This window comes from Dermacentor variabilis, chromosome 1 (genome assembly GCF_050947875.1).
Source record: "Dermacentor variabilis isolate Ectoservices chromosome 1, ASM5094787v1, whole genome shotgun sequence".
Classification (NCBI taxonomy): domain Eukaryota; kingdom Metazoa; phylum Arthropoda; class Arachnida; order Ixodida; family Ixodidae; genus Dermacentor; species Dermacentor variabilis.
In genome coordinates this window covers 168,536,105-168,558,771 of record NC_134568.1, presented here as the reverse complement: position 1 = coordinate 168,558,771, position 22,667 = coordinate 168,536,105, and the positions used below count along the sequence as shown (strand labels likewise).

Sequence of the window (22,667 nt, the reverse complement as noted above, 5' to 3'; positions counted from 1 at the left end):
AGAGTGGTCAAGTCCATGACGAAAGTAGGACAAGCTTTACAAAAGGCAGGATGGGCTAGAGATCCAGACGATTGGGGACATAAGCCCCGTTGAACTCGCAACCAGCGGTGACATTTACGAGCTTGCTAAAGTATTGTGGTTGTGCCCGAATGAGTCTGAATGAGAAACCGCTATGCAGCAGTGAGCAGCGGACAGAAGCGCACGAGCTAGGCGCGAGAACAAAACGAGATAATGGCCAGTAGCTGCTCTAACAAATAATACTAAGCGAAAAGAAATGGAAATCCATAAGCGGCAAAAAAAGGCATGTCTTCTCATGCACAAAAGCACCACTGCAGTGAAATATATACTCAATGCATAAGCAAACAAAATGAAGTGGGCGCGTCCTTTTCCGCCCACCGCCGCAGGCCATTGTATTTGTCCTGATGGCGCGTCCCGTGATCGGATGCTCCCCGGTGCACGCAAGTCGGAGCTTTCCTGCATAGTTTTTCACACCTATTATTTTTGGTACGTGCTCTCAGCGTATGTTTTGCAGAAATACGACCACTGAGGATCCTTGCCTTTATTTTTTCACTTGGCGCACAGTACAGGAACACTGATACTTATCGAAACAGAAACAAATTGTACTGGGGCTGTTCTACAAAACCACACAACCAGCGCACATGAGAAGCCGAGAGTTGATCTATGAGCCCCTCGTTGTTGCCGGGGAACGTGCAATCTTACTTAAATTCTTTGTTTCTGTTCATAGCAGAACACCGAAATAAGCCACGCCTGCCTTTTTCTTCGCTCTTCATTTAAGTTCGCAAAGAAACAAAGATGTCGAAGCGCCGCGCTCTGTGCGCACGAGGGTCAGCACTGAGAAAAAACGAAGCTAACTGCAATTTCAGACAATTCGTTTTCTTACTTTCTTTTTTACTCGCGGACATCACATAGTACCCTTTCGTGAAGAATTTAGTTGAACATGGTTTTTGGCTTTTCAGGAAAAAACAAAAACGAACAACGACACCAGAACAAGGATAGTGAATAAATGTCAAGAGGGCTGTCCTTCCGGCATAATGACATGGCCTACTTGAACCAAGGCCACTAAATAAAAAATAAGGAACACGGTGTTTGCTTTGCCCTGTATTCCGTCCCTTAACACGCGAATCGAGGGAACGCTTGACGGCCACGCGCATGGTGTGTCAGCGGCAGTAGCAAGCCTTTTCGGCATCAGTGTCGCCCGCTGAGTCGCTCGCTCGGGGCCCCCAACGCAGCGCTTCATGCGATGAAGGATAGGGATGGATGGGCGCGGTACGACGCAGGAAATAGAAGGAAGGGGGGGGGGGGGTGCAGTGGTGTAGGCGGCTTCGTGTGGGGAACGCGGACTGCCCTTTCGAGCGCGGTCTTTTGTGCGGCGCCGGCCGGCGACCAGCCATGGGTAGGGGGCTCGGCGCGGCTTCCGCGACAGGTACAACGAACGCTTTCGCTCCCCTCGCAGGAGGGGGCTCGTGACGACGAACAAGTAACGCACGAGTGTCCACGACGCTTTGGACAAGCAACAACAACCACAATAACAACGATGATAAGCAATAAGCGGGCGCCCTAAGCGGTACAGACTGTCCCTATACGCGCACCGCTCGGCCGCAACGGCGCACAGGGCTGCAGACGGACAGACGATGACAGCTGCTTTCGCTGACTGGTGATCCCGTCGTGCGCTGCAGCCATTTCGAGACCAGGGGCTCTATTTTGGACACGCTACCATTTTTGCTGGAGACGTGTCGTAGGAGCGACGCGTACATCATGGCTCCGTAATTGAATCATACACACATACGTTGAAAATATGAAAAGGCAAAAGCAAGGCAAGGTTCTGACAAGGAGCTGGCTTTTGTCTGGATAACGATGCGTGACTGTGTGTGCCATATCATTGCTACACGTGTCGACACATATATTGTTGTGTTGCTTTTCATTTCTTTGGTTGTCAAATGCTTTTACCTTTCTATATCTTTAACGTATAAATGTATGCATGATTCAAGTAAGGATTTGTTGGAAAACAGGGAAAACGTCTCTTTTAAGCAGTCTTGTGGTTACTGTCACTTTTGGCGCTGATTATCTGCCATGGATTCCCTATTGCAACTGGCTCATGTTAAGCATTCTTAACATTTTGCCTAATAACCTTCCCTTGAAGTAGTGATTTTTAAGCTCTCGATAAAGCAGGACAGCTTTACTGATCAGTCGCCAAAAGTGCCGACTTATCTATGTTTAAGACTCGTTCCTGGAAAATGCTTTTCTTGTTCATCGCCTACTTTATGTGGGCATATGAGCTGTCGCCTGCCAGGTGAGGCAGTATGCGAAGCTCTGACGAACAGATTGAGCCCTCGCAACCGGGCGCAACCAGCTCGAGACACTGTGGGCGATCAACGAAAGCTGCAATGCTCGCGTTCTACCTCAGCGTTATCGTTACTCACGGAATGACATAAACGCAAGTTGCTGCAAAGTCGGCAAATTGCACTTTGCGATGCTTGCTCCACAGGCGGCCGCTTGCATGGCGCAAGTTGACTAGCTTTCCTCTTTCGTTCAGTTCGCTACTTAGCCGTATGAAGCGATTAAACTTCCTAGGCTCCGCTTTTCGCATATCCTTCCGGTAATAAAAAAGGCCGCCTTAGTTGCAGCTTCCAATCTAACTAATTAATATTGATTTAAATACGAAGGTAGCCACCGAAAGTGTGAAAAACCAGAATTGGTTTGTAACGTTCAACTATTAGTACATTGGGTAAAGGCGTCCTTAATAAAAGTGACTGCTTGAAAGAGAAATGTCTACACGTCCTGCGAGTGATTCGAACAGTTTGAGCATTAATCTCGTAAAGAAAAAGAAGGAAGAAAAGAAACAGGTCACGACTTGTTACATAGGATTTGTCCGCAATAAAGGGGCGCTTCCCTTTCCTCTCCACGCATGTTGCATCCCAAATTATGTCGGGGCGGGAAATTTGCATATTGCGGCTCAGCGTGCGATCACGGAACGTACGCCCCATCACAGATGAGGCTTAAGTCATGTATTTCTTCAACCAATCAGAATGCCGACACGGCGGCTGTCAGAACCTCAAAAAAAAAAAAAAAAATGCGAGAATGCAAATATACCAATCGGATTCCGCTGCGACCTTCCGCTTTCTTTTCTTAGTGCATACATTGCGTTGTTGCTGCCAGGCAGCACGGAGATCCTTCCTATGAAAAAAAAGATTCTGCCGCTTTACGTCACCTTTTATCATTTTGACAAATGCGCATAAACTGTTTTTGCAGCTTCAAATTAAGAAAAGAATGTAACCTTTTTACAGCCTGTCAAAGAGCCAACATGGCAGATTAAGGTGGCCTGTTTAACAGCCATGCACGCCAACGACAGCACCCCGTGAAGAGTGTCCCAAGGTTCTACGCTCAGACCCCTCTCGCCGTCATGGCAATGCTCCTTACATACAGCTTTGTCGCGGGATTTAATTGCGCCGGTCAATTGCAGCAAATTTTTCATTTATGCTTCGTAGAGGAAATCCGCTGTGTTGTTGATTTCTTTTTGTGGATTCTTAAAGTGGGCCAGCCTCCCTCACCGAACTTGTGAGCATGGAACGCCAAATTCAATTTAACTGACTGTTTTACTTTTGCTTTCAGTGCGATGTGTTAAAAAAGGTTAACTGCTTCACGCACGCACGCACGCACGCACGCGCACGCACGCACACACACACACACACACACACACACGCACACACACACACACACACACACACACACACACACACACACACACACACACACACACACACACACACACACACACACACACACACACACACACACACACACACGCACACACACACACACACACGCACGCACACACACACACACACACACACACACACACACAGACACACACACAGACACACACACACACACACACACACAAACACACAAATACGATTGATTATAGTTTCGACGTCTCCAATGTGAAGACGTAACAGGTGAACACCGGAACATACATGCACGTTAGCACTTATAAGCAGGGGCTAACTGGAAAATCGTATTTGAATTACTTGCGGGTGTGTTTATGTATCCTCCTGTTTTATCTTAACGCTGCTGCACTAAATAATACAGCCTTCTGCTTAGGTTCTGCAGAAGCGCTGCTGAAATCGGAAGACTTCACTACTTAATGCATTTGTGCGCGTTTTTACCTTTTACGGGGCGTGCAGTTTGTTTCTTAAACAGAGCATTTTCTCCTAGAAAAGGAAAATAAATGTTCACACATCACAAATAAGAGGTACGGCCAGGTGCCCGATTTGACACGAATTATAACTTCAATTTGTACTTGTGCATTTAAACAACTCCTGCCATTAACTAAAAAGCCAAGTCAAAGTGCAATCTCTCTGCGCCTTTCGGAAGCCTATAGCTCGCAGCAGTAATACCAATAAATACAGTGTGTTTCATCATGCAGAAGACGGACTTCGTAACTGTGATATACGAGTACATGATATAAACACGCCTTAGCATTCACGACAGAGAAAGCCGTAAGGCATGAATGCAGGTGTGCTATTTTGAAAATTGATTTTGTATAGCAGCAGAATTCGTAGTTAGCAGCCTAATGTCCATCAAGGTATGAGGGCCCCTGTGCGCCGTTCCGGCCACAACAAGAGTGCTCGTGCACCATTTTGCGTTTCCGAATGACCGATAGTGAAAGGAACGATCTGGGAGTGCACGGTAAGTACCCGCCTATTTTCTGCCCTTCGCGAATAAAAGCCGTCGAAGGCCCTTCTAGCTACAAGATATTGAGTAAGCTACCACAGTGATCTATTGGCACGTACAGCTGTCTGCATCGAACCGAATACCTCGGTGCATTCATGCTGTGGGTGCTCAGACATGCGCAAGCTACTATGGTCAGGATGAGCGCACACGAAGCAATCAAAATAAATGTTATCTTGAACAAACTTCAGGGGCATCGTCTGTGCCTCTTCGATCGTCTCTTGAATAACAGTTCGGAAACAACGCCCAGGAAGAACGTATACACAACTCACACTGCCCTCAGTGACGTCTTTGACGAACTGTGGAGGGCGTCACGTTAACCCGGCTGTCAGATGCGGCAATATTCCGAAAGCTGCAAAGGTCTGAGCCAACAATGTGTCCGAAACGATATTTCTCATCTCCTTTTGCTCCTTTCTTACATTTCAAATATGTGGACACAAAACAAAGCTAAGAAAAATGGATACACACCGTACTTCGAGCGAGAGCGGGCGAATTAGTTCCCTTTGCTAAGTGGAGTTCAACTAGGCGCTTCTCACTGCTTTTTTAATGAAACTGCAGCACAAGGCTACGCAACATAGAATTATGCCTAAGCCAAGAGTATTGTTCCACGTTTTCATTGTACATTAAAACGCGTTGTTTGCTTCCCCGCGCAGCAAATTCGCCTTGAATTCCACCGATTCTTTTGTTTTCATCTGGCAGTTTTGCTGTGGGCCCAAGTCGCCACTGCCTTCCTGTATCATGCTGGATGAGTAAGATAATATATATACTACGACTATATATTCTATAGTACAGTCCATCACGCAGTACGCTCATAAGGCATGCGTGATTTACTCCTTGGCACTTCATTTTACTTGCACACTATAATTTTTAATTAGGCTTTCAGCTGCAGCATTTGTATGCAGAACAAGAAGCAGCTGGAGTGAAGCCTGTCCAGTGCAATTCTTCCCTGCCAACGTGGACTCCTGCCTCTTCCTTCGCAAAGTTTTTCCCTGTTCTGCTGCCCAGCTCAGACATGGCCTCTCATAACCAACAGTCTCAGCTAAATATGCACTCCGGACAGTCTGTTGTATCAGTACCTTGTGACGTACGCTCATGATGAAATGACCAATGTCGTGGAAGAGCGGGGAAAAATGAGCCAGAGGTTAACTTAACATGTAAGATGAACGATGAGATCAGGATGTTATTCCAGAGCACGTAAGCAAAACGAGACACCACGCTGATGAAGCAGTATTTGTTCACTCGCACTCCCATGGAGCTCCAGCAACGGCTGTGCCAGCTTGCGCATACAGCCTGGTCTAGACACAAGTGGTGGCGTAGGTACTGTTCGGTGGTTCGGACGTCAGAGGGAACCACTTGGCCATGATGCGAGGCGTGAAGAGAGCGGCGAAAGCCTTGCGGAACTGCCTACTCATGGAGCAGTATAGAATGAAGTTGACGGCACTGTTTACCAGCGCCAGGATATCCATAACCTCGCCGAAGTTCATGTAGACGTGCAGGAAGAAGTCGTCGCCGAGGATGCCGCTCAGAAGGGCAGCTATGCCGGACGGGAATTCGGTGACCAGGAAGAGCAGCAGGACGGCGAGCAGCATGCGTGTGGTGCGGTCTCGGGCCTCTTCGCTGCTACCTCCGTGGCCGCTGTGTCCACTGGCCCCTCGCCGCAGGCGTCGCTTTCGCGCCTTGGCTTCGTACAGCACGCGCAGCAGCCCGAGGCTGAGGCCTGTTAGGGCCACGCACGGCACAAGCTTCATCAGAACAGAGTAGGTCCAGAAGTTGAGATTTTGCAAAAAGGCGCCATTGGCGCGTGTTATGTTGCTGAAGTCGACCTTGTACGAGGGTTCCTGGGGCGTACCTGCCTGGTGCACCGTGAATGAAAGGTACACCGGCAAGCAGCAAAGCGCGCACGACACGTACACGCTGACGATAGCCCAGCGGGCGCGCTGCATACTGCACCACTCCTTGCTAGAGGCCGGGAAGCTGACGGCCAGGAAACGCCACACGGCCAACGTCACGGTCAACCACGTAGACACTGTGTGGAAGACGATGCTCACATGTGCGTGCACAAGAATGAAGACTGCCGTGCCGAAGCTCTGCGTGCGCGCAGGCGGAATCACGTGCATCGTGATGGTGTACGGCAAGTAAGTGGCGATCACCAGCATGTCGGCCACGGCGAGCCCCGTCAAGATGCCATTCGTTGGCGATACCATGTTGCGTTGCGTGAGTACGATGATGTTAAGTACGTTGGCGAGGATGCCGAACACGCACACAGTCATGCTCAGGTAGCCGTGCAGATGGCTCGTGTACCACGCGTGGAAGCGGCCAAGCTCGGCGCCGTGGTAAGGGAGCTCCTCCTCCTCGAAAACGTCGAAGCCGGCGAAGGGGCCACTCAGGTTAGTCTCTGTCAGGGACAGGTTCTCCTCATCCAGGTACAGGCTGTCCGCTATCTGCAGCATGCTGCTCACGTTGAGAACCTCGGCCATGAGTGCTTTAGCTGCGCTCTTCGGAACCAACGGACTGGGACTCGTGGCCACAGGAGCTTCCTGCAGGACACAAAGAGGTAGACATCACTAACCAAGGGGGTTTCCTTTTTTCGGCAGCCACACATGCAAGAAGAGGCCCTCGCTACTTTGCGTTTTTGGTCATTCAGTAAAATTGTAATCTAGTGTTCCCCATCTGGGCTGCCATCCGTAGAACCGTTCTTATGTCATTACTAAGTGGAATGCTACTATTCAGATGTGTACGTGCAGCCACTTTATCCACTTGGAAACAAAGCAGTCAATCTTATTCTTGCCCTAGAAAGAGGAACTGTTAGATTATTGAATGTATATACCTTATGGTGTCACAGTAACACGTCCCGTATAATGCTTGGAAATACTTTCGTGGTCCAATGTGGTTAAATTATATGTGCCTATTTTATGTTTCCTGTTATACCTAATCGCAGAAAAGTAGCCTTCGAAGCAAAACATCAAGGGCTATGGGATTCAAGGGCTTCTTGTTTCTATGACCTTGCTTCTTGACACAAGAAAGGAATAAAAGGGGCCGAATCTACAGAGCTTGTGGTTCATCAGAACACTTAATTATGGACGGCCGCCTTCGCTAATATGTTCACACTCGCAGTTAGCCAGCGGCTGTTCTTACGGACCGTTCCACTGATCTGAACTACTCTTTAAATAGAGGTCCAGGACCTCTTCACGGTGGCTAAAAGCGATAGGCAACACCCGACGCGCATGCCAGCTCCAAGAGTGCATCTATCTCTATACAATGACGAACCACCATGAGGCCTATTGATGGCACTTGCGAATATGTTAAAATGAGACAAAGCAGACATTTCAGCCTGAGGTATAGTGTGCTTAAGCTGCTTTTACATTAGCGCAACAAGATTGTGGACATATTCATAACTATTTCTTTGATTTTTGCTGCCATGTTAATGCACTTGCCTAATGTTATGCCGCTTATCTGCTTTACATCCTAAATCAAGTACAAATTCTTAGTCAATGAATAACAGTGAATGGTAAGGTGCCCTTGGAGTTCTTGCTACAGATTCAAAGAGTAACCCCAAAGCAAACGGCAAAGTTTAAGTGTTTCAAGATAAAGAAAAAAACACACAATGTTTGCCAGCTATAAGCATTAAGCACTATAGAAATATGAATTGTCGCAATGGGCAACAAAGCGTGACTGAAATAGGCACTGTATTATTTCACGCAATAGCTTTCATTTTGGTCGCAAGTGTGTTGCATTTTAGAACGGTAATTTTTCTCAATTTTAGTTTGAGCACTGTTCTGCCCTTTGGTAACGCTCAAGACGATTGGCTCAATTGAGCGGCGTCCTCAGATCGTTTATTCGACCATTGAGAGAATGGCCGGTTTGTTAACCTGGCAACGTGAAAATCTTTCCATACGCTTCAAACTCCGTGCGCGCATCTCCTGTTGTCTGCTCTGCACGTTATAAGACGCGATCACCCGTTCACGAAGCCCCGCACACGTCGATTTTACTTACTTAACGCTCATGAGAATGGTCTCCTTCAACGTGTTTCTCGTGTTGCACTGCTCTTCCGTCAGACGTATGTCATATGCGCGTGTTGGCGCGTTCCTCTCGTTACCACGTTACAGTGCATCAATAAGAAGTACAAAATGCAAATATACTCGTTCGAGAACTTGGTAGCTTGCAGGTTTCAGCATAGTCGAGGCGCACTTTTTGTAGATGTATTTTGCGTTTATATACGGTTAGATGGTATCAACTTCTGCACAGGATTTCGCTGAAGTCTGCTTTCCACTTATTTCATTAGGCGAAATGAACAAAAAAGAAAACTTTTGTGTCATTGAATTAAGCCAGAGTGCGCATAGAATTCCAAAATAAATGCCGCTATAACGTACAAAATTACTTTGCGCGATTGTACTTCTTTCTTAATATCCACTGAGCACGACCGGCCGATCATGGTGATAACATATCGGCGGAGCGCCGATGAAACCACTGATGATTGGCAAAATGCAGAATAATCGGAATAGAATCAGTGCGTTATCCTGGGGCGCCATAACGTAAAGCTATCCCAAACTTTTCTATTCTACTTCTGCAATCCACCCTCCACAATTGGCCAACATTTTTTCGGGCCACCCCCACTTCGCTTAGCTTTCACGCGACGTCAGGAAAACCGTGAAAGCTCCTCACCTGATGTCATGTCTCAACAATGATTATGCTTGAATAGATGAAACAACAGGAAAACAATTGTTTCGGATTCTAGGCCTCTTTCACCATTAGCCCTCCGCAACTAGCCAAAAGCTTTCAGGGTGCGCCCCCATCGCCTGTCTGTCACATGACGTCACAAAACTGCCATAACACCAAGTCAATGTGACGAGTACATATTAAAGAGGAATTAATATGACGAACAAAACTGAATTCTTTTTGGAATAGCCGGAGACTGCCCCGTTCCGAAATGAATAGAAGGTGGCTGCCGGCCCCTGATCGCTCTGGCACTTGCTACTTGGAGCTGCCCTAGAGAATGGATTTATTTGCTTACAATAAACATTTTTGCGTGGCAGTACACGTTGTCGAGGCATTTTAGCACGTACACGATATCGCTTTGCCAAATTTTCTGCCCTGAGCAGCCGTTTCAGCTGCATTTTTACCCTTTCGTTGCACGCCACCGCGATTTTCTAGGTTTGCAGCGCGATGTGACATAGACGCAGACTAGAAGAAGACAGGACGAGCGCTATTCTTCTAGTCATTTTCTAGTCTGCGTCTGTGTCACTAAGCGCTACAAACCAAGAATATGTTACCCTGCCAACAAGCTCAACTGTCCATCCTTTTGCGATTTTCTACGAGGCACTGAAATCTATCTAACCAAGAAGTGTACCAATCACAGACGCTGGCACCACGCTCCTCATCCGTTTGTCTACTTTCACTGTGCTAGCTCGGCCCTATTGAAACCCTTTGCACCTCTGGTCAGTCAGTTATATAAGAAACGCCTGTCAAGTAAGGCAATGTTACTTGTTTTGAAAGCAAACGAAAGTGACCTTCTATAAACAAGGAGAGCGTTCCATTGGTCTTTTCAAAAAACGCTGCGAATCCCCGCCCAATAATTGCGTCGGCGGTTACGTAACTTTGACGTCACGAGATTGGAATAAAAACATATTGTAATAACTTTACGTTATAGGCCCCTGGCCAAATTATTTAATGTTAAAGCAACAGATTTACTTAGCCGTCTCTCCTATGTTTTCTTTTTTTTTCTCGCATTCATTATATCTGCCCATGGTCGTTCGTATACATAAGGACGCCGCTCAGAAAATGGGCAGCTGTATTCGAAACATAAAACGCGAACGCCAATGTGGAACAGTTTTTGGATTGCATAGATTAGTACAGAAAGGAGCCAATTACAGACAACATACGTATAAAGAAAATTTACAAGGAGAATGTTCTTTGGTTTTCTGTTAATGAGTTGCAGCCGACTGACTGGTCGCTCGTCGATCATGCATCGAGAGCATGATCATACAATTGAAAAATGTCATACTTTAACATATTAGGAATACGACTAGATAATAAATTCAGTACTAGGAAGCGCAAGTGGCCCCCTGCCTCCCCCCTTTTTTATGAGCGCCAAGGTTTGTTTAAAATGCTGCATCATCAAGAAAATTATTCAGTACGGACACATTGCATCGAACAGCAACGCAAGGTTATGAGCAAATTAAGTTTATCTTCAGCTGATTTTAAGAAGACCTTGGCCACTGTTCGCGGTGCCAATTACTCTATTTCTATAACTTATTGATTATTATTGAGTTCTCTGACTCTGGTTTAGTGAGAAATATAGTTTCAATTTATTGCGCATAAAAAGTTATAAAATACAAATTATATATGCAGTGGGAAGTGCGGAGTCAATAGGCTGAATATGAGACTTTCAGTTAGCGTTATATGTATGTAAGAATCTATAGGATACTGCATCCATACATGATTACAAAGAAAGAGAAAAAAAACGACGCATTTCTGAAGTCAGTAGAAAACAAGAAACATTATTTTGAACATCTCGCAACAATTATTGCTATCTTGGCAGCTATTGGAAAGGGTTGTATGGGGGTGTAAAACCGATTTAAGCAATGAGTTTCTTAGTAGCGTCGCTGAAAGGTTGTCGTCAAAGCGCTTTACTTATTTATAGCACATGCCAGCGGTTGTTAGGAGGCGAGCGTGTGGAACTGGAATGACGAAACTGGCTGTCAGCAATTATAGGAAACTGGAGCGTTTCGCTGACGAATTTCTGCACAAGGATTGCAAGGGAATATTTCTCTAGTTCACTGCGCGCGCCTGCGTTATGGATATCCTTGCACACTTGCACTTATCAAAGGGACGCTTCCATACCTCCTATATCTCTTACAAAGCAGCGCTTTCGTGCACACCATGACGAGTGGGAGTACGCACAACACACCTCCAGTTCTCTGTTGGGCCCCTCCAAAGCGGCACAAGTCTGCCAATAATGCTTTGAAGAAACGCGTGATCGATGGTGGGATCGAACCTCTCTCTTCCAGCCATAGAGTTTCTCACTATAACACCTACAGGGTAATCTGGCGCCACCGTCTATGGGAGTTTCTTAAGGGCGCACCGTGTCGTCATAGGAATGATGGTATATGTGTCTGCGAGGCTCGTGTTGGCTGGTGTTGTAAGAGGCTTCGTCTAAAACGTGGATATGGCTACGCAAATAACGCGTTCTCAAAGTAAACTCTTCATAAAATGTTTCCATTCACGCATATTACATCTTTACTCACCCACGATGCATGACCAAGCGAAGAAAAGCAAGAACAGACGACCAACTGTTTCAAAGCGAGCGCGAACCTTGTCGTCTGTCCTCCAACTTTAGCGGCCCGCTGATACTTTTTACGTAACATGTAGTTGTACACACAATAACAAGTTCTCATAGTTAAACAAAACATGTTTTCGCGTAATAATAAAGCTAAAACAGCTTTTCACGTGCTGTTCTAGTAGAAAATGAATCATTGTAACAGACTGAACGGTACTTGCCAAGCGGGTCTTCAAGGTGTTCTGTCTCTACGAGAACGATGCCAATCCGAATCCACAATATACCGGCATTCCCATGCATACCACAGCGCAGCAGCGCCAGATTTCCCTCTAGGTAATGTAGTGAGAAACTCTATGCTTCCAGCACAGCAGCTCAATGTTCTAACCATTAGAGCACGACCGCACGCATGAAACGCCTGGCGCGTGCGTCACACGTAAGTTTCTTGCATTCGTCCATCGTAAGAGCTGGCGCTTTGAGACGCTGTGCTTCACTGGACTGCTTTCTGTATCAGCCTACGTAGTAAATGTCTAAGCATTTCTAAGCCTATCCAAAGAGGGCACCCGACCGACCGTCCGTCCGACCATCCGTCACGCAAGGCGATGTATTTCAAGATAGGGACCGCAGCAGCGAGATAATTGACCTTCGCGCTGCCTCTCGCTTCAACGCCAACTAAGCGGCGATAATACAGCGCACACGAAGATATCGCAACATGGCGTACTCTGTCCCCGCCGCAGATCGCTTTCAAATAGGGTTCACGTGTCCGCGCCACACGCAGCCGCCGCCGGAATATGGTTGATCACGGTTGACAGAGAGTTGTAGCTCAGCGGACTCAGCCGGCCAGCGTAAACGCCTCTGCGCATGTGCGCTACGCTCGGGCGGTTAGCGTGTTTGCAGAGCGGGCCGCTTGCTTGCTGGTCTCATTTCCCCAGCAGAGCGCGCAGCGGAGCAGTGTTTTTGCGAAACAAGCATGGCGACCAGCCGTGAAGAACAGCGGAATGTCGTCGGCGTCATCTTCAAATGCGGCGCTGGCTCGCCTGCAGGCGAAAAAGCCTTATGGGTATTCACCTGAAGAGTACCTCTGTACCCTGCGAGAGGTTTCAGCAAAGAGGCCGTTTGACGGCGATTTGAGGTAAATGACCACGATCGAGAACCTGAAGCGATTGTCGAACCTTATTCGGCAGGCGGCGCAACGAAGCGCCCCGCTTTAGAGTCCCTTGATAAATTAAAAATTGGAGGACGCTTAAGCTTCGCCTTCAAGAGTGGAACGCGACAGCGTTCCCGTCGACCCGCCAAGGGGTGTAAGACAATGGGCTACGGCGCAGCGGCTACACGCCCCGCATCGGACGCGGTGAGCGTCGAACAACGCAGCGTTCGGCGCGACAACGAAATGTGCGCCTGAGCAAGCGACGCACGCCTGAGCCTTAGAAACAGCTCGTTTCCAAGGCAACACCGCGTTCACTAGAGGCGTTTTTGTACCGCTTTGAAGCATCGAACTCGTGGCTCAGTGGTAAGGTCTCCGTCTCACACTCCGGAGACCCTGGTTCGATTCCCACCCAGCCCATCTTGGAAGTTGCTTTTTATTTATGAAGTGCCTGCCGTGATTTATCGCTCACGGCCAACGCCGCGGACGCCGACACCGACGCCGACGACACCGGCTTTTCTGCGACACGAGCTCCTTAACGCTATCGCGTTAAATTACCGCCACTCTTTGAAGTCTGGCGCCGCCGCGCGAGCTCCTCGCCGCTTGCGCGTCCTCCCCGTGGCAAGCAGTTTTGCCCCCGTTTTTCTGCGCGACGATTGGTCTCCCTGCCGTTGCCCTTAGAAACGCGCGGATCTTGCATTTTGATTGTGTTTTTCTGTTTTGTTCGCGCCATTTTGCTTCTCAGCTCGGCTGGTTCGGCGCTTTAGCTTGGCCAAGCGAACGTTGTACGCTGTGTTTCCTGCTCAATGTGCTAGCGCTTTGCCGTGCTGTTGCGCATACAAGTGCAGCAAGAAGCCTGAAGATGGTTACGCCGTCTTTATGATATCACAAGGAAAGCGGGACGGCTTGCGCAGGAAGCAGTGGCTGCATTACATTGGCCGAAAGAACTTTGTTCCGACAAAGAACAGCGTTGTTTACGAGGTGAGGCGTCTTATCGCTCGTAGCAAAGCCTCCCATTATGCTGCATTCCTTTCATTCTTCTGGCCTGCTCACCAGCGTTTTTGTTGCGGCAATTTGTACGTTGCATTTGTGCGTGCTCAGTATGCTTAAAATTCTTCGGCAGCTCTGTCACCTCGCACGTCGCCAACTGTTGTTATTGAGTCCGAAACGCAGCACTGTAGATTCTGCTTTCCGCTGTAAACAATTATGTGCGAAAATACAGCCTCTCGATCGCACTTTTCGCGATTGTCAGGATCCGTTGCCTGTTTTACTGAAAATTGATATAGTGGCATGTAGAGAAGCTATTATTTATACTTTACGTTGATCTGTGCGTCAGTCAGATACGATGAATGCAAGCCCTGAAAAAATTGGGAGGACGCTTAAGCTTGGCCTTTAAGGGTGGAACGCGACAGCGTTCAAGGACTCCTTACTGCTTTTCATGCTTTCCGGCAACTGCAGCTTATCTAACCGTAACGTTTACTGGGAAACGCTGGCTGCGAACGCAATGCGCGAAGGCGAGCTTTCTGGCAGGATCGCGGCATCTTGCGTGGGTCGATCTCGCATTATTGTTTCATACTTTTAATATTTCAGTCTGAGAAGAACTAACGTAAAGGACATGCGCTGTCGGAGTTTTGGTTTTAGAGCGCAGCTCTTTGGCGTCCGTTCCTGGGTTTCGCGTCGGCGTCGTCGTCGGCCTCGTAACCAGCTCCGCCCCCCTTTCATCCCCCCAGCGCTAGCAGCGACCGACTGATACCGCTGGATGCCGCTGACGCCGCTAGAGAGTCAAGATAACGTGACTGCATAGAACACCGTCGCCGCCATGCAGAAAGAGGAGGAAAGAGTCCCCCCCCCCTGTTCTTGTGTGGCGGATAGGGTGCTCTTCAGTTGCCGACGCGCCGGTTATTCGTTGTCCCTGAAACCAACTCCGCAGCTGGGGTTGACTCACTATCGGCGTCAGCGGCATCAGTCAGTCGCTGCTATCTCTTCCCTCCTCCCTTTATCGTGTTGTCCGCTTGCTGCGCGCGCTTCTGCCCCCATCGTTTGCCGCTGGGTGTACACGCCGCCCCCCTCCCCCCTCTTCCTGCGAGTCTCCGGTTGTCAAAGCGCCGGCTCGAACTTAATTCCTTTCTTCGCTCCTCCTCCAATGCAACCCCTGTGCGGTGGCAATCAGAGAGCCAGATCGGTGGCGGCGGATCTGTATATGTGCACCGCCCGAGCCGAAATTGCCGCTGCCGTTCGCCCTGTGCGGTGGCAATCAGAGAGCCAGATCGGTGGCGGCTTGACATAAAGACAAACAGCAATTTCCTAACACTTATGCGGGAGAACATCCCGTTCCTCTCGCTCGTAACGCGTCCCACGGCTGTGACAACCTCGCGAGGCACTTGTATAGATCTCGTCTTTGAGAATCAAGCATTGGTGTACCAAGTCGACCATATATCAGTCTATTTCTCCGACCACAAAGCTTCCTTCATGACTGTCAAGAACTGTTAGTGGAGTCTTTGTTAAAGGAATACGTGTGAAAAATAAAAAAAAAATTCTGTGATAGCGCATACATGTGTTGCTCGATTTCTTTGCCTCAATCTATCGAAAAGGTGAAACAGCTTATTTGCTGCGCTCAAATTTCGCATTAGGAAGTAACGTAATCGTCGGCAATTTTTTTTCATTACATATGTTTGTGGGCTGCCGTTCTCAGAATTCTGGGGAACAACTTTGTAAAGAATGAAAGACAAGATATAAGCAACTTTCATGGTAGAGAAGTGGTTGGGTGTGCTTGGTTCGAAATTTGGTTCAAAACTCTTTTTGCCGAGGTGACGTCTGACGCCGCACGTCGGATTTTCTGCGACACGGTCTCCTTAACGTTATGGCGTTAAAAATTAGTGGCAAGTATACCCGTGGTATTGCAGGTGATGAGCACTAGCTAGACCACATTGTGTTTAAGTTTTAAGGGGAAAGCCTTAAACCTGTTTCCTTAAAGCCATAAACATGGTAAACCTTAAAGCCTTAAAGCGTAAACCCGTTAAAGCCTTGAGCCTTAAGCCTTTTTCCTTAAAGCCTTAAACCGGTTGTTGCTCTGCCTGCCGAACTGGTTCAAGGTCGCGTTGTGAACAGAAAATATCACGTGACCCAAGGGAGGCCAGAGGTGACCCAAAGCATGTCCACCCCTGTATAAGAGAATGATTAGCCGATTAAAGGTTCATTAGTGATTGAATTAAGGTGGATTAGGAAGAATTAAGGTGGATTCGAGTGTTAAGGAGGATTAAGGTGGATTAAGGTGCATCAATAAGCAATAAGGTATATGAAAAATGATTAAAGTGGAAGGAAGATTAAGGCGGATTAGGGATGATGAAGGAGTAATAAGACCGATTAGGGTGGCTTAAGGTGGATTAGGGTGCAAGAACAAGGATGAGGGAGGATTAAGGTAGATGAAAGAGGGTTAAGGTCGATTAGTGTAGGTTAACGTTAATTAGAGTTGATAAAGGATTAATATCGATTGGGATGAATTAGGATAGATTAAGGTGGATTAGGGTTGATGGATGTGTATTAGGCTGTATCAAGGTAGAATGTGGCGTATTAAGCAGAATTGAGGTGGATTAAAGTGCATGAATAACGATTCAGGTGTGTGAAGGAGCATTAAGGTGGATTAGGGAAGGATTAAGGTGAACTAGGGTTGATGAAGAAGTATATTAAGACCGATTATGGTGGAATAAGGTGGATTAGGGTGTATAGAAGATGTAGAAGCATGAATAAGGATTAAGGTGTATGAAGGAGCATTAAGGTGGATTGTGTGGATTAAGCTGAATTAGGGTTGATGAAGGAGTAGTAAGACCGATTAGGGTGGATTAAGGTGCATGAAGAAGAATTAAGGAGGATTAGGGTCGATTAAGGTGGCTGGAGGAGGATTAAGGTTGTAGAGCCTACTGTAATAAACCGTACTAATCCTTCATCCACCTTAGTCGGCGTTAATCCTCCTTAATGTACCTTAATCCATCTTAATTCACCATAATCCACCCTCATCCTCTTTCATCTACCTTAATCCACCCTAATCCGCCTTCATGCACCTTAATCCTCCTTAATCCACCATTCCCCCTGATAATCCTCCTTAATGCACCCAAATACACCTTACTCGGATCCACCTTCATTCACTTTAATCCACTCTAGTCCACCATAATTCTCTTTAATGCACCTTATTCCACCGACATCCACCCGAATCCACCTTCATCGACCTTAATCCACCATAATCCTCCTTATTGACCTCAATCCTCCTAAATCCACCCTAATCCTTCTTCATTCACTTCAATCCACCCTAATCTACCTCCATGGAGCTTAAACCGCCTGAATTCTCATGAATACACCTTAATCTTCCTTAATAGAGCTTATTTCATCTTAATCCAATCACTAATCAGTCGACTTTGCTAATCAGTATTCATCTCTTATACACGGCTGCACATTCTTTATTCGCTTCCGGCCTTCCTTCGGTCACGTGATATTTCTTGTAGCTCACAACGCGACCTTGAAACAGAGATCTGAGACTTTCGCTTAAGCCACTGACAAAGGGATGTGCCACAAGCAATACTAGATCAGACGCAAAAAGTAAAGCATCTCATCATGTGGCAGAAAAATTGTCTGGAGTATAGAACTCGCCTCAAAGCTCCTTTTACATCAGCACACCGTGTTCATACGGCTTTAAGAAAAAAAACCAACCTCCTCACAAATGTTGCCTTCAGCATATCGATGCTGTTATCAGCATTTCTCAAAATTTTCAGCACCACTGGGGCGCGCAACTGGTCGAAAGTACACGCCTCCATAGAATGTCGTGGCCCGTCCGCGGGAGCCCAGGAGAAAAAGCATGCCGTACGCAGCCGGCGATCGAGGAAAACTGAGGAGGAAAGCGCCGCGAGGAGGAGGGTGTCGCTAAAACCCCTTACTTCGTAAAGTAGCGACCCTCTGCTCCTTCCCCTTCACTCCTCCTCGTTTCTCCTCTCTTTCCCGCTCCCTCCTCGACCGTGGCGCCGCCTACACTGCTCGAGCGTAGCAACAGCGCCAACATGCTCTCCTCGCCACTCCGTGGACGCTTCTCGAGCAAAAATGGCGCTGATGCACGGCGCGAGGGCCCACGTGATGCTATTAGGCCAATAGCGACGCGGCGTCGGCCTCGGCCAGAGTGCGCGAGGAGGAGGCGGCATTCTTCAAAGCGTGGCACTACTTTACGAAGTTTAAGGGGCTTTAAGTGTCTCTACTTTCAAATTACCAAGGGGCTTCAAAGCGGAGTACTCCGCTTGTCCGAGCGAGGGATCGCTGAGCAAAAACCTCTTCCCTTCGTACGGCGCTCCGCTGCCGTCTCCGCTCGCCCACTGAGCCCGTTGCCCGTAAACCCGCTGAGCTATAAATCTCTAATGGTTCGCATCGAGAGGAGGCAGTGTCATTGACCACGTCTACGTACGACGTCTACCAAACGGGACACTGTTCAATAACGTCACGTACTACAGCACGCATCGACCAGTGCTCATCTTCCGCGAAGCAGCGGCATCATCCAAACGCACCATCATATCACATGAGTGAACATTGCAACTACTCGCCTCTTCGTCGTCTCATGCTGGCCTCAATTAACATTACGGTGCTGCAACCACGCTTCCCCGTTTCACGATTATTTCGCGGTGTTTCTCACAATTATACCGAACACAGCAGCATACGAAGACAAAACAACAGGGGATTAGCAGCAGATGCTTATGCGCCATTTTGATAATTCCCACAGGAGATTCTCTGTGTATTTTTTTTCCACTGCAGCTTTCCTGCCGATGATCTCACCTCCTGGTGACTAATAGCCTTAAAAAATGGGCTGGTGCGCCGCTTCAAGAAGCTTACTACCAACTATGAACTATTAACCGTTTCTTTGCCAGGTTACCGATCAGGACAATCGTTCGTATTTTGCACATTTATCCATTAAAAATTACCTTTAGACTTCGCCGGATCATGTCCCCGATCATTTGTTATAAGTTAACTCTAATGTAGGTGAACAGCGCAACGTCACCTGCAAACCGCACGTTGCTGATATAATTTCCGTTAAGCTAAGCTTCCCAATCTACTATTTTGAATATTTCTTGCAAGCATGGAGTGACTGCTTCCCTGGCACCCTCCTTAGCCAGAAAATGTTCTGTATTTTTTGGAAGAAGTATACCAGCTAAGGAATCTCCGCAGATATTTCCTAGTACACGTATTCTTCTACTTTTTGACTGCGCAATGCCACTATGACGGCTCGTATTTCCACTTATTCAAACGCCTTTCTTGTATCTATGAAGACCATGCAGAGGGGATGCTAATACTTCACCGAATTTTCAATTACCAATAACGTGGAAGTGATACACCTCTAAATATCTTTTTGTAGAGCCACATTGTTCTCTGGATTATTTTATGCTACACAAAATTACGTTAGTGAATATCTTATACAATATAAACAGAAGCCTAATTATTCAATTCATTAACGTATATTTCTTGAGGATTGAGGTGATTAACATCACCTCAATCACGATTGCAATTGTTGGAATTCGTGAGGCACTGCGTGTAAGGGATCGCATGCTTTCGGAGTACAATATCCCCGCAATCTTTTACCAAATGGACTGTTCTTTCTCATTTTGGTGATTTGTCCTTAGAAGCATGTTTGAAAAGCTCTCCGAAGTGCATTCTAGTTGAGCATAGCACATTCGTAACTCGATGACTGATCGCTACACTAATTGTACACTATAAAATTTATCTGCTGCGTTGATGATGACATTGGCCCGCTAATCTTTAACAACGTACATCTTGTTCCCGCGAAGTCTCCTTGCTTATTTCATTTTTCTTTTCTTGTTTATGGGTCTTTATTCTTTGATTCTGCGTTTATTAGATCAATGAAATTAGTGATGACATTGACCTGCTAATCATTAACTGCGTACATCTTGTTCCTGCCAATGCCACCGTCTTCCTCTTAATTTAATGTTTCTCTTCATGTTTATGGATCCTTAATATTTGCTATTTTCTAATTTGGAATGAAACATAAGTATTGCTTGATCTAATTTTAGACTTGAGCCGATTCGCCTTGATCCGTGTGCACGAGATTTTAATGCTTTGTTTTTCTTATTAGGTTCATTGTAGCCTGGGAGAGTTTACTTTCTTCCGCTCCTCTAGCCCTACACGTTAGTTTTATGAAGGCTTGTGAAATCATCTTTGTTAAAGTATCATTCCTTAGCTCTATGAGATCCCACGTAACTTCTAAGGTCCCATTCCTTACCTGTTACTTGCTGTTCTAAGGACTCATATTTATTCTGGGCAAACAATCAGCCTGTATTTATTTGTTTTTCTCGCCAGGTTGGCCTGTTGTTCTTGAATAGCTTTCTACTTCTCTTTTTCAATCTACAACAAATGGACCCTGCTTGCCTACAATAACTGCCCTTTACCTATTCACAACAGAGAATCATGCTTTTTGTAATTGTGATTAAGACAATTGCGTTAAGGCGTAATGTATGCTGTGTACTATATATGTGATGTTAGACCTGTGTTGTGTATGCATTCAAGCAGTAGTTTGTGGTATCTGATGCGTGTATCCAGCGATCATAGTTGGTCATGGCATTGTAGCGTAGGGCAGCTTGCACTAGGTGACGGGAGCCTTACACTTGCAAGCCGGGACAAGTCCACAGTCGTTGGTAGACATTTGCTTCCGTCACTGGAAGGAGACAGTATCGACACGTTGCGTCCAGTGGAGAGTGCGACCAATTTCATGTAAATGTGACAGCCTGTGTAACGGCCACCCTGGCCCGAAACACCCTCCGCAGACATGGTGGGAATAGAGCGCGCGTGTACCACCGGAGGGAATCCTTGCGGAAGCGGAGTGAAGTGAGGGGTTGATATGGCAGGGAAATTGACGCTAGGCCTTGATTAGGACGGCTGTAGGCCTGCTGGCCAAAGCAATGTTGGGAGGGTTCGCAGCGTGATATTGAACCCAGTATACATTGACGCAGGTACCTGTATCGTGACTCAGCAAGTGCATCGTCTCACATATTTCCGTTACCTTGCGAACCTTCTTGAGTTCTTGAACAGACACTAAGGAATGAGAAAATATCTCTGAGTGTCTGAGTTCAGGCAGCTTTTGCCAGCCGATAATCGGTAACACACAAGATGCCTGTTAATGCAGACAGACTGCTTCTCATTGGAGAAGGAGTGGGATGGTCCTGCTCAGACTTAGAGGGAATGTTGCGAGAGGACCTCGAGGCTGAATAGATAGATTTAGACAGAATAGATCTTGAGCTTGCATGTGAACAAGATTATGAACGTATAAGACTGGAAGGAGAAAAGCGGCTTGCAGAGATACCCGTGGTTCTCTTGGAAATAAATGAAATAGAGCAGATAAAGGCAATGTCTGTCCTCCAGGTGTTCCTCGCTCTGTGTTGAGCCCCTGGGCCAACGAACCTCTAACACAATTGGCGAGCCTGTCAGGACTGGCTTATAATATCCACAGTCAACGCTTGATCACGCACAGCAGGAGGCATGGAAACCGACAAGCTGTACAATCTCGGCCGAGAACTGGGTCTCAAAGGTGCAGAGTTAACACAATGGGTAGAAGAGGAACGTGCGATAGTGTGCGATGACCGAGAGCAGGAGTGCGCAGCTGCGCGAGAGAAGGCACAGCAGCAGCTGGTGTAACTGCTAGAGCAAGAACAAAAGGCCCTTGAGTGAAAGCTTAGACTGCAAAAGAAGAGCGGTAGTTCACACGCCGCCAATCAGTTAGCTACTGCTAGCACAGCGGTGGCGGTCATCTCAAATGTATGTAGTGCGTCCACGAAAGAAGGAGCAGCACATGCTAGGAATGACGAACGCCTGGTTCAAAGTGTTGGATACGCATCCGAACGTGTGCAGAACCGTGAGTTCTGCGCTAAGCAGACAGGTGGGAAAATAGAAAATTTTGGTAGTAGGAAGCAGATAATGCGCTACATCCCTCAGATGAGGTCTGTTGGCCTAAATAAACGCATTGAACATATATGTCGACCTGAGACCTTGGAGCCACATATGATTGTAGAAGGCATAGTTAACGAGCATAGGGCCGTTACCGCTAATCCTAGTTATCGCTGTCACTTGTTGGAAGCTACGGTTTTCTGTTACAGCATGCCATTTGAAGGCACGGAAGAGAAAAGCGAGGCATCTATCTTTAAAGTGGAAAGCATATTTTCTCAGCTTCCAAGTATAAACCAAGCAGTGGGGAACAACTCGAAAACAAAACCACATGAACAACGGGCCTAAAAGCAGGGAACAAACCCTGTAAATACTGGCATCACCATGAATTCGGAAAGCAGAAAGCATGAAAGCTTGCATCGTTCAAGAACAAATGTGCTGCAAGAGACCGAAAAACCGTGGGCCTGTGTATTCGATAACTTGACCGGGCGTTCTAGCACAAATCCTTAGGCTGAACGCTGTTTGTGTGTGGGTCATACCGGAAAGCCCGAACAGTACACAGATGCTGGTAGAATGGGA

The 22,667-nt window shown here is 47.1% G+C and overlaps 1 protein-coding gene across 1 annotated transcript; it reads right to left on the bottom strand.

The window, feature by feature from the left end:
- Positions 1–3,961: 3,961 nt before the first annotated feature.
- On the bottom strand, positions 3,962–7,280 carry LOC142587891 (G-protein coupled receptor dmsr-1-like). Its single transcript, XM_075699228.1, has one exon. The coding sequence runs from the start codon at positions 7,227–7,229 to the stop codon at positions 6,048–6,050; it is 1,182 nt and encodes a 393-aa protein (XP_075555343.1). The 5' UTR covers positions 7,230–7,280; the 3' UTR covers positions 3,962–6,047.
- Between the last annotated feature and the right edge of the window lie 15,387 nt (positions 7,281–22,667).